Source organism: Hyaena hyaena, unplaced genomic scaffold (genome assembly GCF_003009895.1).
Source record: "Hyaena hyaena isolate Hyena2069 unplaced genomic scaffold, ASM300989v1 scaffold_0, whole genome shotgun sequence".
NCBI classification, from domain to species: domain Eukaryota; kingdom Metazoa; phylum Chordata; class Mammalia; order Carnivora; family Hyaenidae; genus Hyaena; species Hyaena hyaena.
The window spans coordinates 6,367,651-6,387,176 of NW_024080632.1; the positions used below are offsets into that span (position 1 = coordinate 6,367,651).

At 42.6% G+C, this 19,526-nt stretch overlaps 1 protein-coding gene across 2 annotated transcripts in view; it reads left to right on the forward strand.

Annotated features, from left to right (window-relative positions):
* The first annotated feature begins 9,202 nt into the window (after positions 1-9,202).
* The window catches only part of PTPN11 (protein tyrosine phosphatase non-receptor type 11), a 77,311-nt gene continuing 66,987 nt past the window's right edge, over positions 9,203-19,526 (forward strand). For both annotated transcript variants that reach the window (XM_039240123.1, XM_039240198.1), the window contains exon 1: positions 9,203-9,404. In XM_039240123.1, coding sequence (XP_039096054.1) covers positions 9,391-9,404 — 14 coding nt within the window. In that variant the 5' untranslated portion in view covers positions 9,203-9,390. The remainder of the gene's footprint in view (positions 9,405-19,526) is intronic.

Genomic DNA, 19,526 nt, shown 5'->3' on the forward strand with positions numbered 1-19,526 from the left:
CACAGGATTTTGGGGAAGATTAAATAAGTTACTATATACAAAATCACTAAGAACAGTATCTGATGCCTGATAAATGCTAGATAAATGTTAGTTCTTGTTAACATCACCCCCCCCACCACCACCACCACAGTCGTCATCATCATCATCAACATCATAGTTGGGGTTTTTTTGTTTTTGTTTTTTTAATAGTTTATTGTCAAGTTGGTTTATATATAACACCCAGTGCTCATCCCAACAAGTGCCCTCCTCCATGCCCATCACCCCTTCTTCCCCTCTCCCCCACCCCTCAACATCATAGTTGGTGATGAGATCATACTATGTGCCAGGTATTCTGCTAAAGATTATGTACCAGGGATAATACGAACAATATTGTGGGGGTGCCTGGATGGCTCAGTCGGTTAATTGACCAACTTCAGACCTGAAGCCTGCTTCAGATTCTGTATCTCCCTCTGCCACTTTCATGCTCTGTCTGTCAAAAATAAATAAACATTAAGAGAATTTTTTTTGAAATTTGAAGAAAATCAAGTGAAAAGCTCTAGCCACCAGCAACAAGCAAATTAAAGAGAACTGGAAAAATTCAAGCCAAAAGGTGTCACAAAAATGTACATGTTGCCGTAAGGGCTTTGATGCAGTAAAAAACTATAAGATACAGTGTTTTGTTTATTTTGCAAATGTAATGAGTATTCTTATTCTTAATTCTAACATGAGCAAAGAACTCGCTTATTCATCTTCATCAGTTATATCTTTAATCTTTACAGAGGATGGTTAAACGTGCAGTCTCTGAAATCAGATCCATGTTTTGAACAATTTACTTAACCTCTTTGAGCCCCAAGTGTCCAGAGTACCCTTCACAGGTTGTTGAGAGGATTATGTGAAATAAAGCAAGGCACATAATACAGTTCTAATGAGGTAGCATACAATATTGTTCCTTTTTTTTTCCCAGGGAAGTGGGGAACTGAACCCACCTTAGTATATGAGCCACATCCACTTTTTTTTTAATGTTTATTTTTTTAATATTTTTATTTATTTCTAGGAGAGAGAGAGAGAGAGAGAGAGACAGCGTGAGCAGGGGAGGGTCAGAGAGAGAGGGAGACACAGACTCTGAAATAGGCTCCAGGCTCTGAGCTGGCAGTCAGCACAGAGCCCAAAGCGGGGCCCGAACCCACGAACCGCGAGATTATGACCTAAGCGAAAGCCAGACACCTAACCGACTAAGCCTCCCAGGCGCCCCTAAATGTTTATTTTTGAGAGAGAGAGAGGGAGAATGGGAGCGGGAGATGGGAGTGCAAGAGGGAGACATGGAATCTGAAGCCAGCTTCAGGCTCTGAGCTGTCAGCACAGAAGTCAGTGCGCAGCTCTGACTCAGGAACCATGAGATTGTGACCTGAGCCGGAGTCTGACACTGAACCAACTAAGCCACTCGGGCGCCCTGTCACCTTGCTTTCTTCAGATCCAAATCACCTTCTTTGTGGCTGTGTGTCCCTGGGAATCATGCATCTTTTTCCCATTCTGGTTGACTGAAGATACAAATATGGTCATCACATGTCTCTGAAGGCCTCAGAGATTTCAGTGGAAACTTTCAGACTATAGTCAACACAGTCTGGCTGTGCTTGCTGAAACATGTGGCTTCTAAACGTGTCTGCCTTCCACACAAATTAAGGATGAGTGTGATCCTAATAGGCTGCATTTTTATTCACTGTCCAGGCCTGTAATATTCTCAAGGAAATCTTGGGCACTGCTCTTTTTTTTAAGAATGGAAATGTCAGCAGCTTTATTTGTTTAGTTTTCTGAGCAAAACACCTCCTAGAAACAGCTACTTTGGAAAATGCATCAGAATTCATGAGTGCAGAGGTGCTCGCTGTAGTCCCTTGAAAACTGGCAATCTCAGGGGTGCCTGGGTGGCCCAGTCAGTTAACCCTCTGACTTCAGCTCAGATCATGATCTCACAGTTCATGAGTTTGAGTTTGAGCCCCGAGTTGGGCTCTGTGCTGACAGCTTGGAGCTTGGGACCTGCTACAGATCCTGTCTGTCTCTTTCTCTCTCTCTGCCCCTCCCCAGCTTGCACTCTGTCTCTCTCTCTCAAAAAAATTTTTTAAAGTTTTTAAATTGACAATCTTAGAAACGTTTACCTAGTAAATGCACCAAAATGTTTGTTAAACGACCTGCTGTTGAAATAAAAACATAAATGAACCCCCTCTTGTGTTTCGTTATGGTACTGCAAATTTTACTGTTGGTTACTTGGGCAAAATTTTATCAAAGGAGACATTTTTGCAGACACAAAATCATTTTAAGCCTCAGAGCAATCCCCCTGGGTGGTAGGAATTTAAGATAAAAGAAGGGCACCTGGCTGGCTCAGTGAAGCTTGTGATTCTCAATCTCAGGATTGTGAGTTCGAGTCCCACGTTGGGTGTAGAGATTATTTAAAAATAAAATCTTTTTAAAAAAAGATAAAAGAACTGAAGCTTGTTTACAATAAATGATTTATCGGGGGGAGACTGGGTGGCTCAGTAGGTTCAGCTGCTGACTTCAGCTCAGGTCACGATCCCACGTTAGGTGAGTTTGAGCCTTGAGTAGCTCTATACGACTGACAGTGTGGAATCTGCTTAGAATTCTCAGTCTCTCTCTTTCCCTTCCTCTCTCTCTGCCCCTCCTCCTCTCTCTGCCCCTACTCCACACACGTGCTTGCTCTACCTCTCAAAATAAGTAAACTTAAAATAAATAAAATAAATGATTTATCCAATGTCACACAAACATGTTGAGCCCTATTCCTTGTGCCTCGGAAAGACAGAAAAACAGCAGGCAGTTTATGCTGCAGAGAAGGTACTGACCTTGTAACTTGGAGCTCACTTGCTACGTAATCATATGATAAGCTTCTTCATGTGCATTTTCTTATTTATAAAATGGGGCTGATATTGACCACATTGGTAATACCTCCCTAGTAAATGTTAATGTTAAGGTCCACATAGTGATTCACTCAGTCACTCAATAGTTTTCTCATAAGAAAGTCCCTGGAGGGGCTCCTGGCTGGCTCAGTCAATAGAGCATGTCACTCTTGATGTCAGGGTTGTAAGTTTGAGCCCCATGTAGGGTGTAGAGATTACTAATAAATAAAACATATTTTTAAGAAAAGGAGGGGTGCCTGGGTAGCTCAGTCAGTTAAGCTTCCAACTCTTGGTTTCATCTCAGGTCATGATCTTGTGGTTCGTGAGTTCAAGTGGGCTTCCCACTGCTGACAGGGATTCTCTCTCTCTCCCTCCCTGTCCCTCCCCCCTCCCTCTATCTCAAAATAAGTAAATAAACTTTATTTTTTTAAGTTTAGTTTTTTTAGAGAGACAGAGAGAGAGTGGGGAAGGGTCAAACGGAGAGAGGGAGACAGAGAATCCCAAGCAGGCTCCACACTGTCAGTGCAGAGCCTGGTGTGGGGCTTGAAACTGAGTTGTGAGATCATGACCTAAGCTGACCAAGAGTCGGATGCTTAACTGACTGACCCACCCAGGTGCTCCTAATTTTTTTTCTTGTTTATTTATTTTTGAAAGAGAGAGAGAGAGAGCAAGTGGAGGAGGGGCAGAGAGAGAGGGAGACACAGAATCTGAAGCAGGCCTTAGGCTCCGAGCTGTCAGCACAGAACTGCAAGATCATGACTAAAGCCAAAGTCGGACACTCAACCAACTGAGCCACCCAGGTGCTTCCCTTTTAAAAAACATTTATTAATTTTTTTAGTGTAAGATTTTAAAATCAAAATAAGTAAATAAACTTAAAAGGAAGTTCGTGGAAACACTGTTTTCAGTGCAACTCTCCACCCCTGAAACCTTAGAAATAATTTGAATGTCCATTAACACAGAAATTGACTAAAAATATATATTCATTCTATAGAATATTATGCAGCTAAGGGAAAGAATGACTTACATCTAAATATGCTGTCCAGTATAAATAGCATTAGCCAAATGTGATTACGGAGCATTGGAAATGTAGCCAGTTCAGATTGAGATGTGCTGTAAGGGTAAAATATATACTGGATTTCGAAGGCTTAATAAGAAAAAAGAATGTAAAGTATCTCATTAATGTTTTATATTTATTGATTATATATTGAATAATATCTTGAGATACCGAGTTTAACATTTGCATCGATTTCACCTGTTTTACTTTTTTTTTTTTTTTAGGTAGGCTTCACGGCCAACATGGTGCCTGAACTCATGACCCTGAGATCAAGAATCACGTGCGCTACCATCTGAGCCAGCCAGACCCCTCTTTTTACTTTTTTAAGTGTGAATACTACAACCTTTAAGAGTACATATATAGCTCACATTATATTTGTATTGAACACTAAGCTGGCCTAGGGATATTCATAATATATTATGGGAAAAAGTTAAGCCACAAAGATATGTATATCTTTGAGATTATATATGCATATATATTCACACACTTAATATGATACACATATTATGAATCCATGAATATAGACGCATATTATGAACTCATTCAAAAAATTGGTGGCTCAGTTGGTTAAGCATCCGACTTCGGCTTAGGTCATGATCTCATGGTTTGTGAGTTTGAGCCCTTTTTTGGGCTGTGTGCTGAGAGCTCAGAGCCTGAAGCCTGCTTAGACTGCTTTGGGTTCTGTGCCTTCCTCTCTCTCTCTGCCCCTCCCCTGCTCACACTCTGTCTCTCTTTCTCTCTCTCAAAAATGAACATCAAAAAATATTTTTAAAAAATAGGGGCACCTGGGTGGCTCAGTAAGTTAAGCATCCGACTTTGGCTCAGGTCATGAACTCAAAGCTCATGAGTTCAAGCCCTGTACCAGGCTCCAAGTTGACAGTACAGAGCCTGCTTGGAATTCTCTCTCTCTCTCTCTCTCTCTCTCTCTCTCTGCCCCTCCCCTGCTTTCATGCTCTCTCTCTCAAAATGAATAAAACTTAAAAAAATAAATAAAATAGAAAAAAATCCCTATATGTTACATATGAGTGTAGGTGTGGGATGTGTGTGTGTGTGTGTGTTTGTATAGGTATAAAGAAAAGTGGAAGGATAATACCAAATTAATAGCACTGGTGGGGTATGAGTAGGGAATATATATACATTAAGGAGCAGGGAAAATTATTATTTTTATTTGGCTTGTTGTAAGGAATTTGTATTGCTTTTGTAGTTGAAAGAAATAAAAGTAAAGTATCTGTAAATGAATGTTTTTATTTTTTGAAAAAGCACAAGTGGGGGAGGGGCAGAGAGAGAAGGAGAGATGGAGAAAGAGAGAGAGAGAGAGAGAGAGAGAGTATCCCAAGCAGGCTCCACACTTTTTTTCCCCTAAATGAATATTTTTTTATTTACATTTTTAAACTAAAATTTATTTATTTATTTTGAGATTGAGAAGAGTGCAAGTGGGGAGGGGCGGAGGGAGGGAGAGAGAGAATCCCAAAGCGGCTTGAACCCATGAAACCGTGAGATCATGATCTGAGCCGAAACCAAGAGTCAGATGCTCAACTGACCGAGACACCCAGGAGTCCCTAAATGAACATTTCTAAGCCAGGCACTGTAGTAGGCTATGGGCATAGCAAAAGGAAGAAGGGGACCCCTGGCTCTCTCAGTCTGTGGAGCATGCAACTCTTGATCTCAGGGTTAGGTGTTCAAGCCCCATATTGGGCATGAAGCCTACTTAAAAAAATAAAATAAAATAATAAAATAAAATAAAATAAAGATGAAGAAGACAAAGACTTTGTTCTAAAAGGAACTCATAGTCCAGGGTAAGAGACAGAAGAATCAAATAACAATGATGTTAAACTGTGTTAAGGGCCTATTGAGGGATGAATGGGCAGTCTCCAAAGCACAGGGGAGGGGTGTCTATTTTATTCTCCCCTGGTTTGGGGGAGTGTGCAGAGAATGTTTCCTGGAGGAGCTAATTGAATGAGAGCTGAATTTTGTCTGATGCTTAGTTTTCCAGATGGAGATGGGTTTAAAGGGTATTTCAGACAGAAGGAACTAAATTTAGGAAGACAGGATGCAAGACACAGCAAGAGGCCTTTGGAAACTGCCAGATTATGTGAGGGAGCGGGAATAAGTGGAGCTGAACAGGTAGGCATAGTTTATATTTAGTGGGGTCTGATGGGCTGATGGAATGTTTTCATTCCTAGTGCCAAAGGCTTTGAACTCCCTCATAGGACAGGAGAATGACATGATTAGATTTGTATTCTTGAAAGGTCATTCCAGCTGCAGAGGGTACAGAATGTAGGGAAGACTGGGGAAGCAATGGTTTCTGCGTTCAAAGAGCTTACGGTTTACTTTGGAAAAGAGACAAATGATAACCAGCACTTATCAATACTCATTTGACTGGCACTAAGTACTTTATAGAAAGCAAATCTTTAATGTTTTACCACCTACCCTATGCGGAAGTCTGTTCCCTCCATTTTACAGAGAAGGAAATGGAGACACAGAGAAGTCAGGTGACTTACCTATGGACACCCAGGCAGGAAGGCTGAGCTTTGGAATCAAGAATTTAACCCCCGTATGATACTGTGTCTTAGATTTGTAGTGGATTGTGTTCAGTTCTAAGCTAGGAGAGGTGTCTTGGGGCCCATCTGACCTGGACTGAGAGAATCAGGTAAGTCTTCCTGTCCCAGAGGAGATGATTTCTAGCCTGAGATCTGAGAAGCAGACTAGAGTTTGTGAGGAATGAGGTCAGAAAGAACCCTCGAGCTGGGGCACCTGGGTGCTTAGTCGGTTAAGCGTCCGACTTTCGCTTAGGTCATGATCTCGCGGTTCGTGGGTTCGAGCCCCGTGTTGGGCTCTGTGCTGACTGCCAGCTCAGAGCCTGGAGCCTGTTTCAGAGTCTGTGACTCCCTTTCTCTCTGACCCTCCCCTGCTCACGCTGTCTCTCTCTCTCTCTCTCCTAGAAATAAATAAAACATTAAAAAAAAAAAGAAAGAAAGAAAGAAAGAAAGAAAGAAAGAAAGAACCCTCGAGGAAGAGGGAGCAGATTGTTTAAAGGTCCTGGGCTGGGAGAGAGCACGCACAGTATATTGAGGAGAGCCAAAAGTCACTCAGCGAGGCTGGGTCATAGAGTGGTGGGAAGAAGATCTGGTGAAAAAAGCAGGGACCAGACTAAGTAGGCTTTAAAAAATTTTTGTGACTTCATCCTAAAAGCAATGAATAGCCATTGGAGTATTTAATTAGGGAGTGACTAGTTTTGCATTTTAGGTTATTCTGGCTATTATCTGAAGAATGGGTAGGGAAGAGCAAGCTTGCAGGTCTAAGATCAGATAGAGTGTTGTTTGAGTCATCTAGGAGCCCAGGACTTAGAGAGTGTGGAAAGAAATAGGCTGAGAAACTGCTTATTGAAGGCCTATGACCTAAATTAAATTGACGTGTATTAAAGACAACTTTTATAAGGACTTTTTTTTCGTATCACCAAGGCTGAAACAGCACACTATAAGAGAGTTTCTGTATAGGAATGAGGAGGGGAGCATTGGGAGGAAAAAGAATATGAAGATTTTGAAGCTACGTAGATGTGAGTTTGAATTCTGACTTTCTGACCCTGCCACTTACTAGATCTGCAGCTTTTATGAGTCATAAGGGCCGTCATCAGGTAAAAGCTCTACTTTCTCATTCTGGTCTGAGCCACATCATCTCTAGCCTGGAATATTATAGTATACTAGTATTCTGAACTAGTCTGTTTCCAGACTTGCTGATTCCAACAGAGTCCCCCTACTTTATTACTTTTACTTCATTTTTAAAAGTTTATTCATTTTTTTTAATGTTTTATTTATTTCTAGGAGAGAGAGAGACAGCGCGAGCAGGGGAGGGTCAGAGAGAGAGGGAGACACAGAATCTGAAGCAGGGTCCAGGCTCTGAGCTGGCAGTCAGCACAGAGCCCGACGCGGGGCTCGAACCCACGAACCTCGAGATCATGACCTAAGCGAAAGTCGGACGCTTAATCGACTAAGCCACCCAGGCGCCCCTAAAGTTTATTCATTTTTAAGAGACAGAGACAGAGCATGAGTGGGGGAGTGGCAGAGACAGAGGGAGACACGGAATACAAAGCAGGCTCCAGACTCTTAGCTGTCAGCACAGAGCTCACCACAGGGCTCGAACCCACAAACGATGAGATCATGATCTGAGCCAAAGTCAGACGCTTAACCAACTGAGCCACCCAGGCGCCCCTATTACTTTTACAACACGGATTATATTCTTTCTCTGCTGAAAATCTTTCAATGACTCTCCATTTTGCTGTTTATTTAATAATAGCATGTAGGACAATAGATCACCTCTACTTTGTTCTCACCTCATCCCTCACTGCTCCCCCTTCACCCCTCTCACCTCCTACTATGCCCCAGCCAGAGACCTCTTCATAGTTTTTGGAATAAAGGAGGCAGCCTGTTGCCTCAGGGCTTTTGCACTTGCCTCTCCCTATACTTATTCGCCCGAATTATTCCCACTGAGTGCTCCAGAATCAGATCTTTGCTCAAGATGTCATCTTCAGTGAAGACTTACCTAACTATTCTATTTATAATGGTAATGTAAAGGGATATGGAGAAAAGACAAGAAAGGAAGATGGAAGTACGGTATTGTCTTGAGTACTTTGGCAGGGACTTTTGTCTTTCAAGTCACTACTATATCCCCATAGTTTAAATACTGCCCACCACACAGAAAACTTTCAACAAATGTTTAATTAGAATGATAATCCAGCTAACAATTACAAAGCACTTATTAAATAGGCTAGGGCTAGTTCTAAGCATTTTGCATACTTAATCTTCATGATAATCCTAGGAAAAGAATACAATTACAGAACTATCTTCTACTACAGAAATGAAGAAATGGAGAAGGCTGAAGCTCGAGACTCAACAACTGAGGCTCCGCAACTTTTCTAAGGTTATAACAGCTAAAAAGTGAAGCGGCGATTTGTGGAACGAAATGAATGAAATTTGACTTGGCAGTCAGCGCAGGGGTGGAAATTGACACGGTGGGAGCGAATGCAAAAGGGTCTTGGGAGGGAGCCCAGCAGTGAGGACGCCAGCGCGCCTTGCAGCCCAGATCCAAAAGAGGGTGAAGGGTCTGCGGGAAGCGAGTCGCAGCAGCTCCATCGCGCCTATGAACTGCTATTATCAGCCGCTGCTCAGTCCCGTGCGCCCTGGAAGCAGGAAGTGGCGGCGGGCGTCGCGCGGGGTGACGTCACGGCGGCGCCGGCTGCGATAGGCGGGGGAGGAGGAGGAGGAGCGAACCGGGTTTGGGGGGCGGCTGCATAGTCTCCGGGATCCCCAGGCCTGGAGGGGGGTCTGCGCGCGGCCGGCTGGCTCTGCCCCCCGTCCGGTCCCGAGCGGGCCTCCCTCGGGCCAGCCCGATGTGACCGGGCCCAGCGGAGCCTGAGCAAGGAGCGGGTCCGTCGCGGAGCCGGAGGGCGGGAGGAACATGACATCGCGGAGGTGAGGAGCCCCGAGGGCCCGGCCCGGGCCTCGGCCCGGCTCCCGCCGCGTTCGATCAGCCCCGCCCGGGAGGGGGCGCCCCGGCCAGGGTTCGGACTCCGGCCCGGGGTCGCGGGGGCAGGCTCTCTCCCAACTTCTAGTCCTCCTTGGGCCGGGGGCCGGGCGCCACCGTGCCCCCACCTCTCGGGTCCCCATTCATTTCCTGCCTCCCCGAGTTCCGGCTCCCGCAGCCCTGGGGATGCCGGTCAGGACGCGGGCAGGTAGAGCCGCCCGGGGAACCGCGGACGCCAGCGGCCCGGCTGCGCGCCGCATTCCTGACCCATTGCCTCATGAGAATTGCCTCATGGTGATTCCGAAATAACCCCGCTCACTTGGGGAGGCTCCTTGGCCCGGGACGCGGGAGGGGAGAGGAGGGAGTTGCTCGGGGCCGGGCCCCCGACGGTCGAGCTGCTCTGGGTCCCTGCCTTTCGCGCGCGTTTGGGGGCTTCACTCAGGAACTTGACCCCTTTTTGTGGCTCTTTGCACCTCCTCTCTCCCCCACCCCTCACGTGCCAGAAATGGAAAAACTGACTGTATCTGCTGCTATTAGAAGTATTTCCTTCCTCCGCGGTCTTCGCTTTGGGAGATGGGAGGGAAGGGAGCTGTATCTCTAGTTAATCCTTAACCACAACCTTAAAAGTTAGGTAACGTTCATCGCCCCCGTTTTACGGATGTGGAAACTGAGGCTTAGAAGTTACATGCTTATAGTAAATGACAAGATTTGCACCCAAGAGTCAGAAGGAGGATTGGTGAATTAATGAGATCCTTTGAAAGTTCAGAGTAATAATACTGCTAATAGCTAACGTTTATTTAGTTGTTACTGCAAACCAAAAACGTTTTATCTTCACTTTAACCCTATGAGAAGAGGAATTATTTCTCTTATTATTATTATTATTACTATTATCCTGGTTCTAAAGATGAGTAAACTGATTTTCAGAAGTTAGGCAACTTGTCTGAGGTCACTCAGCCGGTAAGCGGTGGAGCCTGAAACTCCGCTATTAATCACCATGTTGCCATTATTATTTCATAACTATTGTTAATCATTTGTGAGCCTAATTTTGTTGTTAAACTGTAGTGTGACTTACTGTTTGCAGATAGTGATCCTGTTATATTCCATTGCCACTCTTTATATACGATTCACACATAAGACCCATTGTTTGGTCTTCTCCATTATTGTCTTGTAATGATCACTGTCTTAGACATTTGCAAACTGTCTCAAGCTGTTGAGGTTATTTGAATGAGAACTTTCAAAATATTAGGAATGTCTTCTCAAAATACACCTGCACACTTTTCTTTCATGGGAGGAAAAGAGGGAGAGAAAAGAAAACCCAAAACTCTTAAGAAGTGAGTGATTTGGACAGGTTTCTTGGCAAGTGCTTACAGATCTGGGTAATATGTAATTGCAATTCAACAGAACAGTGTATAGCCTCAAATGTCCTAATTCTTTAGGGAGCTTTTAAATAAAACAGTTGTCTATTCTTTAATCTGTCAAATAGTCATTGAACCTTTTGTTCCTTGTGTCTGCTCTTCCAGACAAGTAAGGATCTGCTTCTTTAGGAGACAAAAAGACTGGGGGGTTGGGAGTGGGGAAGGGGGAAGGGGCCGGGTGGTAATAGACCCTACATTGTCCAGCTTGTTAGTGTAGAAGCAGGGAAGTCAGGGAATAGCCAAAGCAGCAAGTGGCAGAGATCATTCCTTTTCTCTGGCCCTCTATTATCGAGAAGAAATGTGTGCCACCTAAAAAGTCAGATTTGGAATTATTTATTATTTTTTCAGATTGTAGGTCTCTTTTATTATTTTTAACCACCTTTATTGAGGTACAAATGACACGTGATAAATTGCATATATTTAAATGTACAGTTTGATGGTTTGACATGTGCATACACTGCTGAAACCATCCCCACAGTCAAGGTAATGAACATATCCGTCATGCCTTGTGATGTTTCCTTGTTCCTTTTTAATCCCTTCCTTGTCAGGTGACCACTGTTCTTCTTTCTGTCAGGACACATTAGTTTGTACTTCCTAGAATTTTATAGACATGGAACTTTATGTCTGGTGTCTTATGCTCAGCGTAATTATGTTGAGATTCATGCTGTAGCATGTGTCAAAAGTTCATTTCTCTATATTGGTTGGTAATATTCCATTGTATGGGTGTATTGTTTGTTTATCCATCCACCTGTTGATGGACCATTTGGGTTCTGGAGTTTGGCCCTCACCAAGAAAGCTGCTGGAATGTGAATAGGAGGTATTTAACAAAATACCTCTCGGGGTGGGGAGAATGGCTGGATCATACAGTAGATGTATATTTCACTTTTTCAGAAATTGCCAAACTGTTTTCCAGAGTGGTTATACCATTTACAATCCCACCTGTAGCATATGCGAGTTACAGTTACTCCACATCTCTGTCAACACTTGATAGGGTCAGTTTTTAAATTTTAACCATTTTAGTGGGTGTGTCATGATATCTCTTTGTAGTTCTAATTTGTATTTTCCTTGGTGACTAATAATGTTGATCATCTTGTCATGTGCTTTTTTTTTTTCTTTTGCCATCTGTATATCTTCTTTGGTGACATGTCTAATTGACCAAGTATTTTCCTCCATTTTTATTTAGTTGTTTTTTTAATCGAGATTCAAGAATTCTTTATTCTGGATACAAGTTCGTTATCAGAATGGCAAATATTTTCTCTCAGTCTGCAGCTTGTCTTTTCATTTTTTACTGGTCTCTTTTGAAGAACAGAGGTTGTTTTTTTGTTTTGTTTTGTTTTTTGTTTAAGAACAGAGGTTTTTAATATTGATGAAGTCCAGCTTATCAGTTTTTTTTTAATGGATCATGCTGAGGAAGCTTTGCTTACCCCAAGGCCTCAAAAGTTTTCTCAAAGGTTTTAGGTTTATGATCCACTTTGAGTTAATTTTTGTATATTGTGAGGTAGAAAGACATACACACACACACACACACACACACACACATATACTTTTTTTGCATATGGATATCTGGTGGTTCTAGTACTATTTGTTCAAAAGACCGTCTTTCTTGAATTTGCACCTTTCTTGAAAATGTGTTGTCCATTTATGTGTGGGTCAGTTTCTGGACTCCATTCTATGTTATTGATCTAGTCGTCTGTCCTTATGCCAATACCACATGGTCTTGATTATTATAGTTTTATTATAAGGTTTGAAATCAGTGTTAGTCTTCCAGCTTTGTTCTTCTTTTTCAAAGTATTTTTAACCTCAGTATGAATTCAGTCAACAAATAATAACCAAGCTGGATAAAGCCGGAAGATTGGCAAAGATGCTGTTCTTCTGGTCAAGAGAGAGAAAAGAAACATTCGAATGAGTATCACAATTTCGGGGAGTAAAAACTGCCGCGAGGAATAAAAAACAAATGGGGATAATGTGGTTAGTTTGATGCGTTTCAGAATGATCTTTCTGAGGCAGTGATCATTTGAGTTGACTCCTGCATGACCAATACTATTCTCAATTTTGTTTTTGCTTAATTTAAATCAAAATAATTCTTTGTGGTGTGTCTAGGATTTAGATTTTGTATACATTCAGTTAAATGTAAGTATATTCAGTTTCCTGATAAGTCTCAACATCACAGCTAGGGAAATGAAGGCAGTGAATAATGAAATGACTCCCTTCCCCCCCATAATTCAGCGGTCATAGTACCAAACTTAGCTTTTGAGGTTGCTTGTGGGCCCAGTTTCTGCCTTATTCAGCTGACAAAACTGTCTGTATTCCCCAAGCCCTCTTTCAGCATACGGCACATCCTTTACATTTGCTTTTGCTTTTCTGAAAGATAATGTACGATGACTTGAGCCGAGAGGAGCAGAAAATGTAGCTCATTCTCAGACTCCAGGCTTTTGGTTTATCTGTCGCAGGTCAAGTACATTTTGTCTCAGGCTCTCCCTGGTGGCCATGTTTGTTTATCTCCTGTGGGAGTAAATAAACTTGCCTTGCTGAAAAATGACAGTTCTGTGCCTTTCCAATGGTGACTGGGATGTCTTTATTAATGCTGTGTCCCTGTGTCGGCTCAGAGTTTTGACCAGAGCTGCTCAAACGCAGGGGCCACCGCTAAGATTACTTACCCTTCTTGCACATGGTCAGCGTGGAGACTGTTGGCGAGTCACACAAAATCCTGAAAAAGCAGAGCCAGTTCATGTTTATGATTGTTGCTAGTGGGCCTTGGTGTACGCTGTCAGGCAGCTAGAGAACAATAGGATACTGTGCTTATTCCTCTTTCCCTTTAGGACTGAGGCAGCCCTTGCCATCCAGTGCTGGCGTTTCTAAGGGAAGGCAAATCCTGCCTTACCTTTAAGGAGAGGCAGATCCTGATGCCCTGGAGGAGTTGTGTGCTGCAGCCAAGGCTTTGAGACCCTGATCTGGGTTCTGATGCCCTAAATTGCAGCTCAGTTCACGACTGAGTTTTGGAGGGTTGTGTGCATTTTGTAAACCTGTGTGTGCTGCGGTCCTTGACAGCATTGAAACGGGGATAGTACTGTTCATGTTTGCAAGGAGCATCAAATTCAGAGAGGGAGACAGACTTGTGTGCCGGCATCAAATGAGTTTAATAAAGCTAGTACCGAACTGAGATAGAAATTAATCAGTACAGATATTCTGTTTAGAATACATATGTACTTGTTTGCTGAGATTTACACACACACACACACACACACACACACCCCCCAGGGATCTGTCTATACAACACACACACATATATACATATACAGACATATAATATATTTATTGTAAAGATAACGTATTCTAGATTTAAGTCTTTATCATCCCACTGAACCATTCTTTTGAAACGCTGATCCACTCACTCAAGAACTGTTGGGGGACTGCCATGTGCTAGGCGCTGTGCTAGGCCCTAGGTGGGTGTTTGGGCATTGGGAAACAGCAGGTGTGCAAGCGTTGAGGTGGGGAAGTTCTTGGAGCACTTGAAGAGCAAAAGGGAGACTGGGGAGGTTGGTGGGGACTGGACCACACAGGAACTTGTCAGGTCTTCAGATGTCATGTGGACCACGGAGAGGAGTTTGGACTGTATTTTAAGAGCAGTGTAAAGCCATAGAAGGATGTGATCGGGGAGCCGCATGAGCTGGTCAGTTTAAAAATATCCCTCTGGCTCGCATGAAGAAAGGGTTGTAGGAGACACGAGTGGACTCAGGGAGAGCAGACGAGCGAGAGAGAGGCTTTGAACTCGGGCAGGAGCCATTTGTAGAAAACCTTGGAGGCAGTTTGCTTTTATTGCCTTGTCATCAGAGTCATGATGCTGACCAGTGAAATTCCATGAGAAGATATCATAAAGACAGAGCTATTCACTACCATTAAAAAGCTGCCTTAACAACTTTTTTCTAGCTTCTGTCAGTTAGAATGTTGGTCTCTATTGACTGCCCTTTCTTTGTGACTTATCCTTTTCCTACAGGATATTAAAATTTAATTAGAAAAGAGGAATATTCTTGTAATCTGCAGGAAGTACCAAACTATAAACTTTCTCCCGAAGGACGAAGATAATGATTTTCTTTTTCCTTCTTTTTTTTTTTTGGAGCAGCTGGTAAGAAAGATATACCCAGTGTCACTTTATATTTAGTCAAGAAACTGAAATTAGACTTTGAATCCCTAGTTTAAATTCTCTTCTTAGCATGGCAGTCTTGAGAAGAAGTTCCTGAAATTATCGGCCTACTTGACTGTTGCCCCACACCACTGGGGGAAGAGGGTGCATAGATAAAACAAAAAATTCAGCATCATTGTATTTTCTTTTTGGTTTGTCAGCATTTTTTTTTTTTAAACTCACTTGACATAAATAAGTTCCTAGCTGCAGAGAGCTAAGCTTTTGTAGACTGTGTTCACGATGGCGGGGGAGGGGTCGGGAGGGGAGGGTATTTAGATTTCTGGTGTGATTTCCTAACAAATCGTGTGGGTTTGTAAAGTCCCCTGCAGGTAGGGATTCTGTCTTTTGTTTCTTGAGGCTCACTCAGGCTCGTGTGTTTTAGGCATTTTGTTTTATTTTATTATTATTATTATTTAAAAAAATTTTTTTATGTTTATTTACTTTTGAGACAGAGAGAGACAGGGTGTGAGTAGGGAAGGGACAGAGAGAGAGGGAGACACAGAATCCGAAGCAGGCTCCAGGCTCCGAGCTGTCAGCACAGACTCTGACGTGGGACTCGAACTCACGAACTGCAAGATCATGACCTGAACTGAAGTTGGATGCTTAACCAACTGAGCCACCCAGAAGCCTCTGGGCATTTTGTTTTAGACACTGGTTTGTGGCTCTTTTTTCACAAGTGGTGGTGGTGCACACACATACACACTCTCAGCTCTTTCTAAGGGATGGGTGGTCCCTGCCTAGAGCATGTATGAGCTGAGATCCGTAGTAAATAATAATGCCAGAAGATGGCCATTTAGATCATCAGGGGCTGACAGATATGCAGGTGTTAGAATGAGCAAAAGGGGGACACTTCCTTCCCTCTCCCCCTCCCATGTGATTTTTTCTCTTATCCTCTTCCCCATGTCTGTTATCCTCTCTCCAAATTCAGTCAACAGCCATTCATCAAATGCCTACTATATACAAGGGAGGACTGGGAATTTATCTGTTTCTTCTCATCTTGTCTGGACCCATGATATTAATCACCTTGTTGATAAACTCAAATGGAGTTCTAGTAATTTGCCTGTAGTACAGGGGCATTTACATTACCTTTTTTTTTTTTTTTTTTGTAGACTAAACTCTCCCATTTACATCCACACCAGGTGGAAGATGGGGCCAGGGATAGAGATGTGTGGCCTTAGTACCTGACATTTCAAGTGTCTATAATCCTTGAGGCCAGCCTTGTAATATTAATTTTATTAATTCTACTGTTTGTCTTTACCCTCACAAAGAACTAAGGGATTGAGTGAACTCTAACTTCTCCTTATTTGTGATAAGCATCCTGCACATCACCGAATTGTCAGTGATTGAACACAAATTTTACATGTAAGTGGGAAAAAGTTTTCAGTGATTACAAGTGCTTTTTGAAAAAAACAGCTAAGGAAGAAGAGCTTAAAATTCATCAAAGTGCAAGTAGATAGGGTATGGACTAGAGCTTTTAATTTCTAATTATATGCTATTTGGAATAATGTAGGGACAGCCCTCAAACCCTGAAGTTAAGTTTATTAAAAGGCAGTGTAACATAAATGATACGTATGTCAACATGGCCTATTGTGATACTGACATAATTATGCATGAGAAGAATCTTTCCTGCTGTGTTCCACCAGTAATAATAATGATAACAAAGGTGATAGCCAATGTTTATTAAGCCCTTGCTCTGTCCAGCCTTTGTGCTAAATGCTGGTTACTGAGCTTCCTCTGTAAACATCACCTGCCTCTGTTCACTCTTAATAACATGATAGGTATAATTGTAAGTTGTAAATGAAATAATAGTTTATTTAATAAAGGGGTAAAGAGACCACCATCGGCCTCATCTCCTGTTGCCAGTCTACCTGATGGGTCGGTGGTGTCGACCGGGCTTCGCCTTTAGCAGTGAAAGTCACTTTTGTAGCGTCTTTTGCATCCTCAGCATCAGCAGGATCCTGCGTAAGCATTATTCCTGTAAAATATGCAAGAGTGAGAACATGAGGTTGCGGTAGGACAATGTGTGGGTTTAGATCCTGCTGTTAGAAGTGGCTAGAAATAAGTAGCAGAATGTAATGGTTAAAAGTTTGGTTTCTGGAGTTTCAGAATTGGCACATGGCAGTCAGTAAATGTAGCAGTAATTTTTATCATCCATAACGCACGAAGGCAAACACCTCATTACTTTGCCCTTGCTATCAGAGCTAGTGCACAAATGCTGAAGAAAGGTATGTGTAATAAACATGGGGAGATCTTTATTTTATAATTTGTAAGTTCTTATTTAAATATATAATGTTTTTGGTGGTAAAACTATAAATCTGCCCTCTTTCTGTCTCCATACTCTATCTCACTGCAAATTCTCTGCTCCGTCTTATTTTTTTCTCTCTGTCATCCCTTTTTTGGTACCTACTACAGCCAGCTTCAGGGGTAAGGATGGATAACTCACTGATGATGTAAGGCATGCTGGTGACTCTAGCACATGGACGTTTCAGAAAATTTTAAAATAATTTTTATTTTTTACTTGGGATTCATTTCAAACTTAGAGAAAAGTTATCAGAATAAGAATAGTACAAAGAATACACATGTAGATGGCATACCATTTACCCAGACGCACTCCTGTTAGCTTTTCATCCCATTTGCTTTACATTCTATGTGTGTGTAAGTACACATATAAAATATTTTATCATTTCCCCCCAAACATTTGAGGATAAATTACATATATCATAGTCTTTTACCCTTAAATACTTCAGTATTTATTCTAAGAATAAAGTTATCCTTGGGGTGCCTGAGTGGCTCAGTCGTTTAAGCATCCGACTCTGGCTCAGGTCATGATCTCATGGCTCATGAATTTGAGCCCCATGTCTGGCTCTGTACTGATAGTTCAGAGCCTGGAGCTGGCTTCAGATTCTGTGTCTCCCTCTCTCACTGCCCCTCCCCGGGTTATACTCTGTCTGTCTGTCTCTCTCTCTCTCAAAAATAAAACATAAAAAAAGAAAGAAAGAAAAATGTAACTCATGTTAGTGAATAAAGTAATTTTTTAATGTATTTATTTATTTTTTTGAGAGGGGGAGAGACAGAGCATGAGCAGGGGAGGAACAGAGAGAGAGAAGGAGACACAGAATCTGAAGCAGCTCCAGGCTCTGAGCTGCCAGCACAGACCCCGATGCGGGGTTCAAACTCACAGACTGTGAGATCATGACCTGAGCTGAAGTCAGACACTTAACTGACTGAACTACCCTGGCGCCGCTAGATAGTATTTCTTTCAAAGGTGTATGCTTATTGGCTCTGTTGAAGGGAAAAACAAATCCAGAACATAGGTATGATTTAAAAAAAATACATTTAATAGAAAAATTATATTTCCTTCTGACTCCTAAATTAAACAGAGCTTAAAAGTAAACAGTGTATATTCTATCCATCATAGTCCTGGTTGCCAGACTTTTTTTCCTCTAATGGCCCGATTAAATGTAAAATTTCATTGCTTTAAATTGGGTCTGTTTGTAGGGCTACCCAATATGGTCTACTTTAGCTTGTAGTCCCGTAGAAAGAACCCTGAGCAGCTGTGGTCTTTTTTTTTTAATATGTATTTGTTACCCTGGTTATGAGCACCTGCGCATTTACAGGGGAGGGCCGCAGAACACAGCTGGGTGACAGGCTGTGTAGGTGCTGGAGTGGTAACAGAGACGAAAAGAATTAGACCGAGTAGTTCTTTCCCTACTGATATTAACTTAGTTAGAATAGCCACATGTAGTGTTTTCAAGTGCATGAGGGGCTTTAGGACACATTGCACATGCGCTGGTGGACATTTGCTTTGGAAATTCTTATTAAAATTGTAAGAACATACAGATTGGGGAAGATAAACTCCTTAGCACTTACAGATTGGGTAAGGATTGACTGAGTACTAGAAATAATCATCTTTTTCTTCAAATAAAGAGTTGGTGGGGCAGGTCTGATAAGAGCCTTTGCCATCTGACACTTGCGTCTCTCCTGACAGCCCCTTGTGACGCCACCTGTGACCTGTGAATGTGGGAGGGCAGTGACAGGCTCCCCCACCCCATGGCTGCTCTTGTCCTTCCCATGTAGCCACAGATATTTGAGAAATCCTGCGTTAGCCCCTTTGCTTGGAGCCGGAGGTACACATTACACATTGGAGCGGAAACAGACAGGCTCTCTCCCTTGTGAGCTGCCCTTCCAGCCTTTAACCTGGTGGTTGGAGGAATAGATTTCATGTTGGTATCACTTAGGGGAAGCTCAGCGTGCTGTGAGAAGGAAGGGTGGGAGCATCTGACCCTGGAGAAAAGCAGGCTTGGCCACATGGGCATATTCGGGGGAAACAGGTCACCAGAGCAAGAGAGGTTGGGGTCACACATTGCAGGGTCCTGTGATATTCTGTTCTTTATGGTATTTTATTCTGACTAAAAAGAAAATTCCTACTTCCAAAGGTGAAACTCTACGGGCTGCTTCTGTGCTAAGCATTTTAT